Raw genomic sequence first — 16,362 nt, 5'->3', positions numbered from 1 at the left:
ATATCATTTCTATAAATGTATATTATTACAATTCATAACATTCATTGGCTTCAAAAAAACACGCCGTTTTTTCAAAAATGTAATTTGCCCATTTCCAATTTTATTTTTACGATTTAAAAATTATATATGCGGTTTACAAACTAACCTGACTGTTTTTTAACTTCTAAATTATTTCTCTCACCTCAGTGACCCTGAATTTTTCAATTGAATTTTCTACCGCATCGTGTTCTACATCGCAGTTGTGGTGCGCTATTGAATTATCTCCTAATAATTTAAAAAAAGGGTCTCTCCAAGTATCTAGGGTCGAAAATCTAGTTACAACAGTCCAACGAAATTTCGATTAATGGGGGGGGGGGCTCAGCAGCGTTGCGATAGATGGGCGTTCATATAGTCTCATTTTCAAACACTTGAATCACTGTGAAATTTTTTAATGGAAAAATGTAATGTTTGGATTTTCCATTATTTTTTATGCTGTCAGAATTTGAATTTTCGATTTTTTAATCAAAGACATCAAGTTGTTATGATAATCTTCTAGGGCATTAAAAAATCAAAATTTTTTTCTCTTGACTTTTTTTCCTATCGTGCGTTATTTGGCTCAAAATGGTAATTTTCGTGTGTTTTTTGTAATATTGTAAATGCTATTACTCTGGTAATTTTTGGTTTTGTGAAATAAGTCATTAAGATAAATTGTTCGTATTTTTGAATAGTATGAATACCCGTAAATACAATTTATGAATTTTGAAAAGAATGGTCTCAAAAATATTCAAAATGCCCTAACTTTTTGAATTTTTATCTAAAATGGCTGACTATCGAACATGACCTTTAGTTTCGGACACTAAACTAGTGTACCATAGGCCAATCTAATAAAATGATTTTTTCAAAAGTTATTGTGCTTACAGACATAGACATACAGACATAAAAAACCTGTTTTTTCGGATTCAGGAGGTCTCGCAACGTGGACATTTGAAAAAAACTGCGGGGGGTTAAATTTTACACAAATCTAATATCTTCTCTGATAGGAATGTAAAAAGCGAAAATAATTTAAAAACTAATGCTGCTTAGAAATAGAGAAAAAAATTATGAAAAAAATAAGAGTAACTTCTGATTAATAATTCTAAGAAAGAAAAAATCATGAAAATATGTAGTTTAGTGTGAATCAAAAACACTCCCCTTAAGTTTCATTTTAAAAAAAAATCACGCTGTCTCCGCATGGTAGATATAGCCAAAAATTAAAAAAAACGAAACACTTCTACAAATTTGAACAGCATAACATTTTTTTAGATTTAAATTATCAACAAAAATAGTTCAAAGCAAGTCGATTTATACCTGTATATCGATAATTCCATTAAAATATTGTTTAATCTCCCTAATTGAATTTCAAGTTTCAAATAATTGAAATAAAGTCGACTTTTTCGCTACTCAGCGGGCACAATGTTTGGCGACGTCTTTACGACATATTTGCGACAACTGTACGACATCCTACGCCCATGTCGTTAAGGTGTCTTTACGATATCGTAAATCAGTCGTATAATCTGACGATATCGCAAAGACACCGAAACGACATGGACATAAGATGCCGTAAAGTTGTCGTAAAGATGTCGTAACGATGCCGTAAAGACGTCGCAAAATTTTGTGCCCACTGGCTATTTTCTTAGAATTGCATCATGTTGTAACAATAACCCGGTGGGCACAAAATTTGGCGACGCCTTTACGACATCTTTACGACCACTTGCGAACATCCTATGTCCATGTCGTTTCGGTGTCTTTGCGATATCGTAAAGACATCGTCAGATCATACGACGTATTTACGATATCGTAAAGACACCTTAATGACATGGGCATAGGATGTCGTAAAGATGTCGTACCGATGTCGTAAAGACGTCGCCAAATTTTGTGCCCACTGGGAAAATATGAATTTTTATATTAAAATAATTTTTATTGACATTGAATCACAAGAAAATATTTAAAAGTGATATATTGCTCTTTATTGGACAATGAAATTAATTTTCGATTTATAAATGATTAGAAAAAATAGTACGAAGCAAGTGGATTTGTACCTGCATAGTAAAAAATTAATTAATTCATGACTAATTATTTTAATTCATGACTTTTAAATATTTACTTGTAATCCAAAGCCAATAAAAATTATTTAAATGTCAACATTCCTCATATAGTATTGATGCATCATATTAAAAATATATTCTTATTCATGTATATCACTTATTATATGGTCAAATAGCCGACAAATTTACCGTGACTCTAACATGTAGCAATTTAAATTTCCAAGAAACATTTTTTCTGTTTAAATTTGAAGGTGTGCTTCTTTTTTTGAGATTTTTAGCTATATCTTCCATGCGGACAGAAGGAATTTTTTATGAAACTTTAGGGGAATCTCTTTTATTCCCAAAAGAAAGTTTTCAGTGCAATTAGAATTTAGCGCAAACAACTTTTTTTTCAATACGCCCTAATGCTCAATATCACAGAAAAAAACTAAGGATAAACTTTATCTTTATTCTGACTTGAAAATTACTTGAGACAAATCTTAACTTTACAGTATAAATTTTACCCGAATATCGGTCAAAGCTTGTATTGTGTTTTCATGACAGAAAATATATTTTGAATGACGTGAAGTTGTCTGAATAAAACTTTATCCCTCTAAAAACGCTTTTTGCACTTATTAAAAAAAACTCACCAAAATTAAAAGATTCACTAGGCTACACATTTTCAATATACATTTTATAATTTTGCCTCGAAAACTAATATTTTCTTCATTTTCCAAATCTCTGCATTGGATGTCAATGCAAAAGCCAGACCAACTGAATGGGGTGCCACCTGTTGGATTAGTTTCACCACCACTTCCTCTACGTATCGTAAGAAAACAGGAAAGTGGGTCAATACATGAGGCTGCTTTTAAGTGATCGTTGTGGGTGAGGCGCAGTGGAGAAACTAGTTAAAGAAAGGAGAAAAATAATTACAGTGAGTGGGAGTAAAATATGTGCAAGATATGGTATGAATGGTTTAGTGGACTGATGGGAAAGGTGAGAGACAAGGAAAATAGGAAGAGAGGTTCTTTTAAGCGATAGTTTTAGGGAAGGGGAAATAGGGAAAGTAGTTAAAGAAATAAGGAAAGTAATTAGATAGTAAGTGGGCGTAGAATAAGAGTGAGAGATGACATGAGGATTTTAGTAGAGTGATGAGAAAGGTGATGAGCCAGGGAAATAGAAAAGAAGGGGCTCTTTTAAGTGATCGTCATGGGTGAGAAGCAATGGGGAAAGTAGTTAAAGAAAGGTGAAAAGATATAGGAGAGTAAGTGGGAGTAAAATATGTGTTAAAGATGGCACGCTGATTTTTATTTTAGTGATGAGAAGGTGACGAGCCAGGTAAGTAGAAAAGAAGGGGCTCTTTTATGTGATCGCCGTGGGCGAGAGGCAATGGGGAATGTAGTTAAAGAAAAGAGAAAAGTAATTAGAAAGTGGATAGGACTAAAATAGGAGTGAGATATATCATGAGGATTTTATTTTAGTGATGAGAAAAGTGAGGGGCCAGAGAATAGAAAAGAAGGGGCTCTTTTTAGTTGATCGTAGTCGGTGAGGGGCAATGGGGAAAGTAGTTGAAGAAACAAGAAAATCAATTAGAGAGTGGGTGGGAGTAGAATAAGAGTGATAGATAACATAAGGGTTTTATTTTAGTGATCAAAAGGGTGAGGGCCATGGAAATAGGAAGAGAGGGGCCCTTTTGAATGCTCTTTGTAAGTGACGGGAATAAGGAAATTAGTTGAAGAAAGAAGAAAAGTAATCAAGAGAGTGGGTGGGAGTAAAATAGGAGTGAGATATGGCATAAGGATTTCATTTTAGTGATGAGAAACGTAATGAGCTAGGGAAATAGAAAAGAAGGGGCTCTTTAAAGTGATCGTCGTGGGTGAGGAGCAATAGGGAAAGTAGTTAAAGAAAGGAGGCAATTAATTAGATAGTAAGTGAGAGTAAAATACGCCTTAGAGATTGCATAAGGGTTTTATTTCAGTGATGGGAAAGGTAAGGGGCTAGGGAAATAGAAAAGAAGGGGCTCTTTGAAGTGGTAGTTGTGGGTGCCGGGCAATTTTGAAAGTAGTTCAAGGAGATAATGTATTAAAGAGTGAGTGGGAGTGAAATATGTCTTAGAGGTGGCATGAGGGTTTTTATTTTAGTGGTGAGAAAGGTGAGGGGCTAGGGAAAATAAAAAAGAAGGGGTTCTTTTAAGTGGTCGTTGTGGGTCAGGGCCAGAAGGAAAGTATTAAAAAAAAGGAGATAATGAATTAGAGTGATTGGGCGTAAAGTACGTGTTAGAGATGGCACAAGAGTTTTATTTTAGTGGCGAGAAAGTTGAATTCCAGGGAAATGGAAAAGAAGGGGCTCTTTTAAGTGGTCGTTTTGGGTGAGGGGCAATGGGTAAAGTAGTTAAAGAAGAGTCAAAATTAATTAGAGTAAGTGGGAGTAAAATATGTGTTAAAGATTGCATGAGGGTTTTATTTCATTGATGGGAAAGGTAAGGGACTAAAAATATAAAAGAAGGAGCTCTTTTAAGTGGTCGTTGTGGGTGAGGGGCAAGGAGGCAAGTAAATAGAGCGAGTGATGGGAATGGAATGAGCAATAAGAGATTGAATGTGGATTCATAAAATATGTTAAAAATACTCGGATTATTATGATAAAAAGTCATTTTATATTTTTTAATTATATATACGATATATCGTCGTTACAAGACAAAAAATACGCTCTTAAATAGTAAAGATATTTCAATCAAGATGATTAACTAATAACTAAGCTATTAAAACAAAACTTAAAAAGTACAGTCATTGTAAATACTTTTAAGAAAACTGCGTTGATTGGAATGCTAAAATCGGGGCAGATATATAAATATATATTCACTTGAAAGTATCCAGTAGAGCAAGTGATTTATGCTTGATCGACTGCTACTATAAATGCAGATAAATAAATTATTTCATCTTTCATATTTTAATTTATAAACTATATGAAAGCAACCTAATCATGCGAATGTAAAGTTTATGAAAAGATTAGGAATAGAGTGCTGGAAATATTCATCATACATAAATGATTTTCAGAATTTAAAAAACGTCGCGCCTGCGCGATTAAACAAAAAATTTAATAAAAAATACAACAAATTCATATTCTCTAAAAAGTCTCGAATATAGAGCTTTTTTTTAATCCATCACTCCATTCATTAATCTTATTATATCTCTTTGATTTTAAGGGAAAGCTAAAAGATTATAAAAAGTTGAGCATTTAAAATGTTCATACCTCTCGTTGGTTCTAACCACATCGTTCTCGTTTTTAATTACATTTTTTTTCCTCTCGACTACTCTGAATCATTGAGAACATTTATAACTTCTTCTATTTTATATTTTGACTTTTTTTAAACTATCATTCATTTTAAAATTATTAATTTTGATATAATTTGCAGATTTTTTCTCATTCGCAAACTTTCTTTCTTTCCTTCTTTTTTAAAGAACCCGCTCACGTTTTGTCCTTCGTTTTTTTTTAATTTCTTTCATAAAAACTCATCCATTTGTCGATGGAGTGGTTTTCTGTCAATTTCCATCAACAGAATTAAACTTCTCAGGTTTACGAAAAACATAGACCACAGACTTTCGAATACTGACTTCAACTCAGATTTCGTTTTGCGCGAGAAAACGATTTTTTAATATCAAATGCCTCTGACTCACTATAATTTGATATTCGATTCGATCGCAACTCTCACGAAGAGTCTCTCGCGTTGATTGGCTTTCTGCCTTGAAATTTTCTCCTGAGACTCAAAAATTCGAGTTATTACTCCACTGTGACAGATTTTGCAAGATTTCTGGGACAGTCGATGTTGCAGCCTCGCAAAACTGCAATGTGGAAGGACAAAAGTTGCATTGGAATGACTGTCAAAACGCCTTGGAGACAGTCCACCGTTTTTGGAATCTCCAAAGTCCTGTCGGCAAAGGATTTTGTCTCTTCGTCTCCTTCTTCGCAGATGACGATTGGCCTGCCATCTCGCGCTGTAACTTGCTGCAGGGCATTCATGCATTTCTGAAGAAAAAAAATTTTTTTTTGGATTTTTAAAAATTAGCTTGGAATTTTTGGGGCCCACAGACTGGCCTCACAGTCCCCTATGGGATAAAATATAGGGATCAAAGGGTACTTTTTGTCATGATCATACCCAGTAGGCACAAAATTTTGCGACGTCGTTACGACATCTTCAAGACATTTTTACGACATCCTATGTCCGTATCGTTTCGGTATCTTTAGGATATCGTAAAGACATCGTCAGATCATGCGACGTTTTTACGATATCGTAAAGACACCTTAACGACATGGACATAGGATATCGTAAAGTTGTCGCAAAGATGTCGTAACGATGTCGTAAAGACGTCGCGAAGTTTTGTGCCCACTGGGTAGAGTACTTTTTTCGCACTACTCAAAAACAGTATGTCCTTTTTAATTTTTTTTAAATCCCGGTTTGATTTCAACCGTTTGTTGGGGCGCGTCTGTTGAATCTCGCGCTTCACACTCGGATATTTATTCTTTGCATTTGGAATTTTAGATCGCAGTATTCATATGTCTTTATATAGATTTCTTAAATTCCCGAGAATTTAGGTTCAGGTTATATAACCGAGAATATGAAAGAATTTAGGAGAATTTAAAAGAATTTAAGAAATTTAAGAATTTATGATTTTTAACATGTTTTTATTGTTCAGGTTATATCAGCAGTTGAATATACATTATTTTCTAGCTCAGACATATTCAGGAATTACTGTGTTTCATATACTTGAAAATTTTCAAATGTATTAATTTGTTTTAAACAAAAAAAAAAGTTTTTTCTACTTTGAAAGATTACTCTTTAACAAAATACTGGATTTTTCAACAAAATAATTTAATTTTTAACATAATAGTTGAATATTCAAACCAAAAGACAAATATAATTTACAAAAATGCAATTTTTAAACAAAAAATATGACTGTTCACCAAAAAATTAATTTTACACGAAACTGATTGCATTTTTACGCAAAAAGAAAGGAAATTTCAAACTAAAAAAGAATTTGTTTATAAACAAAAGAACGCAAATTTTTAACTAAAAAATATCAATCTTAAAAATATAAAAGTTCCATTTTCTGTTGAAAAATTAATTCTAAACAAAAAAAAGAAGTATTTTCCACTATACAGTTAAATTTGCTACCAGATATAAGCCTTCAATAAAAAAATTTTTCACAATGTAGCTTAACTTTGACCCAAGTAGTTGAATTGTCAATTAAAAAAGATTAATTTACAACAAGAAAATTAATTTTTTAACCAACGAGATAACTTTTCAACTTAAAATATAAAGCTTTAACAAAAAAAGTGATTTCTTAACAAAGCGATTCAACCAAATGTTTTAAGCAAATTAGTTTAATTATCAAGCAAAGAACGATTTTTAACCAAAAAGTTGCATTTTCATACAAAAAATGAATTTTTTTATAACAGATAAAGTTTTTGAATCAAAATGATTAATTTTCCAAAAAAATGATTGAATTTTCTGTTGAAAAAGATTTTAGTCGAGTTTTCACGATGAAACTATGAATTTTTTAACAAGAAATAATTTTCTAGCAAAAAAAAATCAATTTTCAATGCAAAAAAACAAATTTTTAACCAAAAAGGATGACTTTTTAACAATATTGATCAATTTTCTAGCAAATAGTTGCATGTTTATCAAAAAATATTAAATTTATCTTAAAGCAAAAGAATTTTTTATTGCAAAAAAAGTGGAGTTTTCATAAAAAAAAAATTCCAGTTAACTCAGCAACACCAAAAATTGAATTTTTGTAACAAAAAAATATGTTTCTACGAAAAAATTAAATTTTCAATCCTAAAAGACGTATAGCTTTAACCAAAAAGGATGCATTTTTGACAGTATAGTTAAACTCTCTACCAAATAGTTGCATTTTTATCCAAAAAAGATCAATTTTGTACTAAAACATATGAATTTGCAATAAAAAACAAAAGTTTTTTTATAAGTGGAACTTTTATCCAGAAAATATTTCAGTTCATTTTTTAACACCAAAATATAAATTTAAACAAAAAGTAAATTTTCTACGAAATAGTTAAGTTTTCAAGAAAATAGTATAATAGCTAAGTTTCTAATCAGTTGCATTATTATTAAAAAAAGATTTAATTTTTGCTAAAGCAGGTAAACTTTAAAATAAAAAAGACAAACTTAAAAAAAAAGAATCGAATTTTCAACCGAAAAGTTAACGAAAAAATGCAGTTGAAATCTGAAATCTTGAGGGCACCACTAGCGCAGTATTCCCAATCTTGGGAACTTTTTAAACTGCGCTTGCGTCACGCGGACAACCCGATTGGTCACTGTTAGCAATGATTGAGAAATGCCCAGATAGAATTTTCGTAATCCTGAAATGAGATTTTGGAATGACAGAGACAAAAAATTTAATCTAAATGAAAAAGAGGTTATGAGTTTTGAATTCAGAGAAATAAATAATTTTTGTTTGTCCTAATTATTAATCGCCTCTCTACCGAGTTTTCAATTTCAATTTTTGTTTTTTTGCGACTATTAATACTAATATTTTTTGCCTAAAATTAAAACTTCTTATTACCTTTTTATAAAAATTTTGAAACATTTAAAATACTAAATTAAAGAAAAAAATCGTTTTTTTTTTTCTTTTTGAAGTCAGAATTATTAAAGTTTTTTGCATGAAAATCTCATTATTTTTTAATCTGTTACTCCAAAATTCTAATTTAGGATTAGGAAATCGCTTTGGATGCATTTTTCAATCATTATTTGTCATAAATATTAAATCTGAATAATTATATAATTCAAAAAATGAAACTTCAGTTTCTATTATTGCATTTTGTTTGCAAACTTCGAATTTGAAACTCTTGTTGTAACTTTTTTAAGATTTGAGGTCATGTTGATATATTTGTACATAAAATAATATTTTTATTTAGAATGTGCTTTGATTATTCTCATTTGGAATGCTGAAAAATCATTGAAAAATAAAAACGATAAATACTTGATGATGATTATAACTTTTTCTTCAAATTTTTTTATTGACAGTGGAAGAAGCTTGAAAACCAATTTGAATTTCGTGCATTTTTTAGAACAAAACACTTTGCTCTTCGATTTTCGTGGCGAAAACTCCATTGATAAAGTTTGATTTACTTTATATTCGCCTATACTTCCCGTCAAAATTTACCTATACTCAGGGCTTTCTGATTCTGTCACCAGGTGGCGCATTCGAGTCTTTCAGATGCCAATTAAGAGTTCGTACATTTCCGAAAATTTAAGTTCAGGTTATATAACCGAGAATATGACAGAATTTAGGAGAATTTAAGAATTTATGATTTTTAACAATATTTTTATTGTTCAGGTTATATCAGCGAATGAATATACATTATTTTCTAGCTCAGACATATTCAGGAATTACAGTACTTCATATACAAATTGAAAATTTTCAAATATATTAATTTATTTTAAACAAAAAAAAGTGTTTTCTAATTTAAAAGATAACTCTTTAAGGAAATAATTGAATTTTTAACATAATAGTTAAATATTCAAACTAAAAAGACAAATTGTCAACAAAAAAGTGTCATAGTTTTGATTTTAATAAAAAAAAGAATGAAATTTATAGAACAAAAGAAAAGAATTTTAAAGCCAAAAAGACGAATTTCCAACGAATAAAGACTTTTCGCTCAAAAAATAAATAAAAATGTATCTAAATTATTGAACCTTCAAACCAGAAGACAAATATTCTTTACAAAAATGCAATTTTTAAACAAAAAATATGACTGTTCAACAAAAAATTAATTTTCCACGAAAGTGATGCATTTCTACGCAAAAAAAAGAAAATTTCAAACTAAAAAATAATTTTTGTACACAACAAAAATGCGAATTTTTAACTAAAAATATCAATCTTGAAAAATGGAAAAGTTCCATTTTCTGTTAAAAAATGAATTCTGAACAAAAAAAAAAGTATTTTCCCCTAAACAGTTAAATTATCAACCAGAAATAAGCCTCAAAAAAAAAAAATTCGAAATGTAGCTTAACTTTGACTTAAGTAGTTGAATTTTCAATTAAAAAAGATTAATTTATAATAAGATAAATAAACTTTAAACCAACGAGATAACTTTTTAACTTAAAATATAAATCTTTAACAAAAAAGCGATTTCTTAATAAAGCGATTCAACCAAATGTTTGAAACGAATTAATTGAATTATCAAGCAAAGAAGAACAATTTTGAACCAAAAAGTTGCATTTTCATACAAAAAATGAATTTTTTTTATAAGAAATGAAGTTTTAAATCAAAAAGATAAACTTTCAAAAAAATAGTTGAATTTTCTTTTTAAAAAGATTTTAGTCGAGTTTTCATGATCAAACTATGCATTTTTTAACAAAAAATAATTTTCTACAACAAAAATTGAATTTTCTATCCAAAAAGATGAATTTTTAACCAAAAATGATGACTTTTTAACAAAATTGTTGAATTCTCTAGCAAATAGTTGAATTTTCATTAAAAAATATTAAATTTATCGTAAAGAAAAAGAATTTTTTATTACAAAAAAAGTTGAGTTTTCATCCAAAAAAGAATCCAGTTAACTTAGTAAATTCTCTATGGAAATTTATTGTCCTTTTTTAAAAATTCTTCTTTTTAGTTAAAAATATAAGTATCCTAATTAAATAATAATTTTAGTCAAAAATTCATCTCTTAGGTTTGAAATAAAATTACTTGGCTGAAAGTTTAACTCTTTTGTTACAAATTATTATGTTGAAAAATAAGCTGTTTGATTGAAAACTTGTTTTTTTTCTTTGGATAAAAAGGAATTTTTTGCCGTAAATTTAAATATTTTGTTGATTTTTTTTAGTTTAAAATTATTATTCTTTTGAACTAAAAATGTAACTATTGTTCCAGTTGAGTATTCCATAATTTTAGTTAAAAGTACATCTTTTTGGTTCAACAATTATTTTTTAATTTAAAACGTAATTATTTCAGTTTTGGTTGACAATTTATCTTTTTCTAGTAAAAATTAATTTTTGTTGTTGAAAATTCATTGTTTTAGTTGAAAACTTATCTTTTTTTCATAAAATTCAACTACTTTGCCAGTTGAAGATTCATCATTTATGTTGGAAATTCATCAGTTGGGATAAAAAATTTGTATTTCAAAATGTAATTTCCGTTTTTTGTTGAAATTTTTCTTTTTTACTTCAAAATTCATCTATTTCGTTGAAAATTAATCTCACTTTTTTAATTCATCCCTAGTAAATAGTTGAATTTTTATCAATTTATATGAAATTTATCGTAAAGTGAAAGAATTTTTGTTTACAAAAAAAGTTGAGTTTTCATCCAAAAAAGATTCCAGTTAACTCAGTAACATCAAAAATTGAATTTTTGTAACAAACAAATAAGTTTCTACGTAAAAAAATTGAATTTTTAATTCAAAAATACGAATTTTTTCAACGAAAAAGGATGAATTTTTACCAATATAGTCAAAATCTCTACCAAATAGTTGCATTTTTATAACAAAAATATCAATTTTTTACTAAACCAGATGAATTTGTAATAAAAAATAATAAACTTATTAACTAACCAAACATTTGTATTTTCATCAAAAAAATATTTAATTTCTGATCAAGAAGGTAAACTTTAAAATGATTCGATTCTTTAATTGAATATTGAAAAAATTTGAAAACTTAACTGTTCCATTTTTCCCTTTAATCATTTTTTTTAACGAAAATTTAACTATTCTACTTGTGATTAAAAATTCATTTCTTTCATTCAAAATGTTAATATTTTGTTGCAATGTCTCTTTTTTTTTGTTGAAGATTTATCTTTTTCAAATGAAAATGCATATATTTTGTTGAAAATTTGGCTTTTTTATGGTTGAAGATTCATCATTTTCGTTAAAAATGTATTTCTTTGGTTCAAATTTTTAGCTATTTTAAATTTAAAATTTTGAGATTCAAATTTTCCTTATGATTATATTTTAAAGATTCCTCTTTTTCGTTTGAAAAATTGTTTTGTTTGTGGATGCAGTTAATGTTTTTTTTAGATCAAAGATTCATCACTCTGATTGCAAATTTAACTATTTTATTGAATATTCCTTATTTCTTAGTAAAGAATTCATTTTTTTTCTTAAAATTTCAATTCTTCCACTTTTAATTTACAATTTATCTTTTTTAGTTGAAAACTCAAATATTTTATTGAAAATTCCTTTCTTCTTGGTAGAAAATTCATTATTTTTCTAAATCAAAAATGTAATTCTTCCACTTTTGATTCAAAATTTATCTTCTTTAGTTAATAAATCAAATATTTCACTGAAAATTCCTATTATCTTACTAAAGAATTAACTGTTTTTGAATTAAAAATGTAATTCTTTCACTTTTGAATCAAAATTTATCTTTTTTAGTTGATAACTTAACTATTCTATTTAAAATGACTTTTTTTCTTAGTAAAGAATGAATTTAAAAAAAATTAAAAATGTAATTCTTCCACTTTTGATTTAAAATTTATCTTTTTTAGTTAAAAGCACAACTACTTTATTTAAAATATCTTTTTTCTTCGTAAAGAATGATTTTTTTTTTAAATTAAAAATATAATTCTTTCACTTTTGATTTAAAATTAAACATGTAATTCTTCCACTTTGGATTCAAAATTTATCTTTATCGTTAATAAATCAACTATTTCATTGAAAATTCCTTTTTTCTTACTAAAGAATTAATTTTTTTGAAATTAAAAATATAATTCTGTCACATTTGATTCAAAATTTATCTTTTTTAGTTGAAAACTCAAATATTTTATTGAAAATTCCTTTCTTCTTGGTAGAAAATTCATTATTTTTCTAAATCAAAAATGTAATTCTTCCACTTTTGATTCACATTTTTCTTTATGGAAAACTCAAATCTTTTATTGAAGATTCCGTTTTTCTTAGTAGAGAATGAACTTTTTTAAAAACTAAAAATGTAATTCTTTCACTTTTAAATTAAAATTTATCTTTTTTAGTTAAATCTCCGCTATTTGATTGAAAAATCTTTTTCTCTTGGTAGATAAATAACTTTTTTTCAATTAAAAATTTAATTCTTTCACTTTTAATTTAAAATTTATCTTTTATAGTTGAAAACTCACCTATTTGATTGAAATTTCATTTTTTCTTAGTAGAGAATTAACTTTTTTTAAAATTAAAAATGCGAATTTTTAAACTTTTAATTTAAAATTTATTTTTTTCTTAGTAAAGAATAAATTTCTTTAAAATTAAAAATGTAATTCTTTCACTTTTGATTCAAAACTTATCTTTATAGTTAATAAATCAATTAATTCATTGAAAATTCCTTTTTTCTTACTAGAGAATTAATTTTTTTCAATTAAAAATGTAAGTCTTTCGCTTTTGATACAAATTTTTTCTAAATTGAAAACTCAACTTTTGTATTGAAAATTTCATGTTTCTTAGTAGAGAATTAACATTAACATTTTGGATAAAAATTAAAAAATTGAGCGTGTTTTGAAAATTTTTTAGATTACTTTTTTTCAAAATTCAAAAATTTTCGATAAAACCAAAATTTACGAGAGTTATAGCATTTAAAAAATTCCAAAAAAACACACGAAAATCAACATTTTAAGCCAAATAACGTACGATATGGAAAAAGTCGGAAGAACAAAAATGTTTCTTTTTTAATGCCCTACAAGATTAATGGGACATTGGGCACATTGGGAAGAAAAATTACATTGTTTGGTTCAGAATAACGTACAACCCGCAAATCTTCACCGATTTCAACAAAAAAAACTTGGGAAAAAAGCTAAGAAGATTTCTACGAGTTCAGCATGATTTTCGCATTAGGTTTTCAATGTCAATTTTTTTCAATTCGGAAATTTATGATAATTTTAGCAAAATTCATAATTTGTTGATTAATCTTATGATTTTTTAAACAAATTTAATAAAAAATGCATTATTCGAGCATCTGTCGATGGAAAATTTCTTTCTTTCCGATATCCTAATTAAAACTGTTAAAATAGAAAAAAACGCTCATTTTTCTGTAGACAAATGCCTGATTAATGCATTAGTTGATCAAATCTGTTTAAAAAAATGATAAAATTTATCAACTTATTATGAATGTTGCTGAAATTCGCATCAAGTTCCCATCTGAAAGGACTGGCATTGAAAAACCCAAATTTTTCTGCCTAAAAAACCCCGAATAATTCATTTGTTTATTAAATTTGTTTAAAAGATCATGAGATTAATAAACAAAATACGAATTTTGCTGCAAATTTCATAAAGTTCCGAATTTAAAAAAATGTACATCGAAAAAAAATAATTTTTCTATCGAAAAATGCCTGATCACTGCAGTTGTTTAAAAATTTCTTGCAGTATAACTAGAAAAAACATATTATTATGAAAAATTATCATAAAAAACATTTTTTCAACAAATAATTTGCTTATCAAAAATTTTGTTGTTTAATAATATATATAATATTGGAACATCTTTAGCAAATATTATTTTATGAAACTTAGGCGATTTCAACACTTTTCCTGTTATTTTTTCTTCCTATTTCTTTGTTTATTTATAAAAAATGGAAAACCTAATTGAAAAATCGGCCTCGACAACTCTCTTAGAAATCTTAATAGCTTTTTTTCAAATTTTGTTTGTTCAAATCGCCCAATATTTGTGGACTGTACATTATTTTGAACCAAAATGTCAAGGTTGATGTTTCGACCTATGTGCTACGTATAAATCGTAAAAATAAAATTGGTAATGAGTAAATTCAGTTTTTGAAAAACCGGCCGAAGTTGCAGTAAAATGTTTAATAACAAACTTTTTTAAATAATGCGCATTTTTTGAATAGAGAGAATTGTCGATGTTTTGACTTTTAGTTTAGAAAAATCTGTGCACAAGTTTAAGGATGTCATCGAGCGCGAAGCGCGAGAATCAACAGTTGCGCGCCCTATGCACGCTTATTGAAAATTCCTTTTTTTTTTTTTATTTAAGAACTCAACTGCTTTATTGAAAATTTCTTTTTTCTTAGTAGGCAATTGATTCTATTTTTAAAGTAAAAATGTCATTTATTCACTTTTAATTCAAAATTTTTCTTTTTTAGTTAAAAACTCAACTGTTTTATTGAAAATTCATTTTTTCTTAGTAGAGAAATAACATTTTTCTAAATTAAAAACGTAATTCTTTCATTTTTGATTTAAAATTAAAAATGTAATTCTTCCACTTTGCATTCAAAATTTATCTTTATCGTTAATAAATCAACTATTTCATTGAAAATTCCTATTTTCTTATTAGATAATTCACTTTTTTTAAATTAAAAATATAATTCTTTCACTTTTTAATTAAAATTTATCTTTTTTAGTCAAAAACTCAACTATTTTATTGAAAATTCCTTTTTTCTTAATAGTGCAATAACATTTTTTTAAATTAAAAATGTAATTCTTTCACTGTTGATTCAAAATTTATCTTTATCGTTAATAAATCAACTATTTCATTGAAAATTCCTTTTTTCATACGAAAGAATTAATTTTTTTGAAATAAAAAATATAATTCTGTCACATTTGATTCAAAATTTCTTTTTTAGTTGAAAACTAAACTGTTTTTATTGAAAATTCCTTTTTTTTAGTAGAGAATTAATTATTTTTTTATAATAAAAATGTAATTCTTCCACTTTTAATTCAAAATTTTTCTTTCTTAGTTAAAAACTCAACTGTTTTATTGAAAATTCATTTTTTCTTATTAGATAATTAACTTTTTTTTAATTAAAAATATAATTCTTTCACTTTTTCTTCAAAATTGATCTTTTTTAGTAAAAACTCAACTGTTTCATTGAAAATTCATTTTTTCTTATTAGATAATTAACTTTTTTTAAATTAAAAATATAATTCTTTCACTTTTTATTCCAAATTTATCTTTTTTAGTTAAAAAATCAAATATTTCATTGAAAATTCCTTTTTGCTTAGTAAAGAATTAATTTTTTTGAAATTAAAAACATAATTCTGTCACATTTGATTCAAAACTTATCTTTTTTAGTTTGAAACTAAACTGTTTTATTGCAAATTCCTTTTTTCTTAGTAAAGAATTAATTTTTTTTAAATTGAAAATGTCATACATTCACTTTTAATTCAGAATTTTTTTTTTAGTTAAGAACTCAACTGCTTTATTGAAAATTTTTTTTTCTTAGTAGAGAGTTGATTCTTTTTTTAACTTAAAAATGTCATTTATTCACTTTTAATTCAAAATTTTTCTTTTTTAGTTAAAAACTCAACTGTTTTATTGAAAATTCCTTTTTTCTTAGTAGAGAAATAACATTTTTCTAAATTGGAAACGTAATTCTTTCATTTTTAATTTAAA

General features: G+C 26.9%; 1 protein-coding gene across 6 annotated transcripts in view; it reads right to left on the bottom strand.

Moving 5' to 3' along the window:
- Window positions 1-5,333: 5,333 nt before the first annotated feature.
- LOC117177926 (glutamine--fructose-6-phosphate aminotransferase [isomerizing] 2) overlaps window positions 5,334-16,362 on the bottom strand; it is a 114,512-nt gene continuing 103,483 nt past the window's right edge. For all 6 annotated transcript variants that reach the window (XM_033369039.1, XM_033369042.1, XM_033369043.1 and 3 more), the window contains one exon: window positions 5,334-6,065. In XM_033369039.1, the coding sequence (XP_033224930.1) occupies window positions 5,820-6,065 (246 nt within the window). In that variant the 3' untranslated portion in view covers window positions 5,334-5,819. The remainder of the gene's footprint in view (window positions 6,066-16,362) is intronic.

This window comes from Belonocnema kinseyi, chromosome 8 (assembly GCF_010883055.1).
Source record: "Belonocnema kinseyi isolate 2016_QV_RU_SX_M_011 chromosome 8, B_treatae_v1, whole genome shotgun sequence".
Lineage (NCBI taxonomy): Eukaryota > Metazoa > Arthropoda > Insecta > Hymenoptera > Cynipidae > Belonocnema > Belonocnema kinseyi.
Note: the sequence above shows the minus strand (reverse complement) of the source record. Positions and strands in the feature narration are given on the sequence as shown.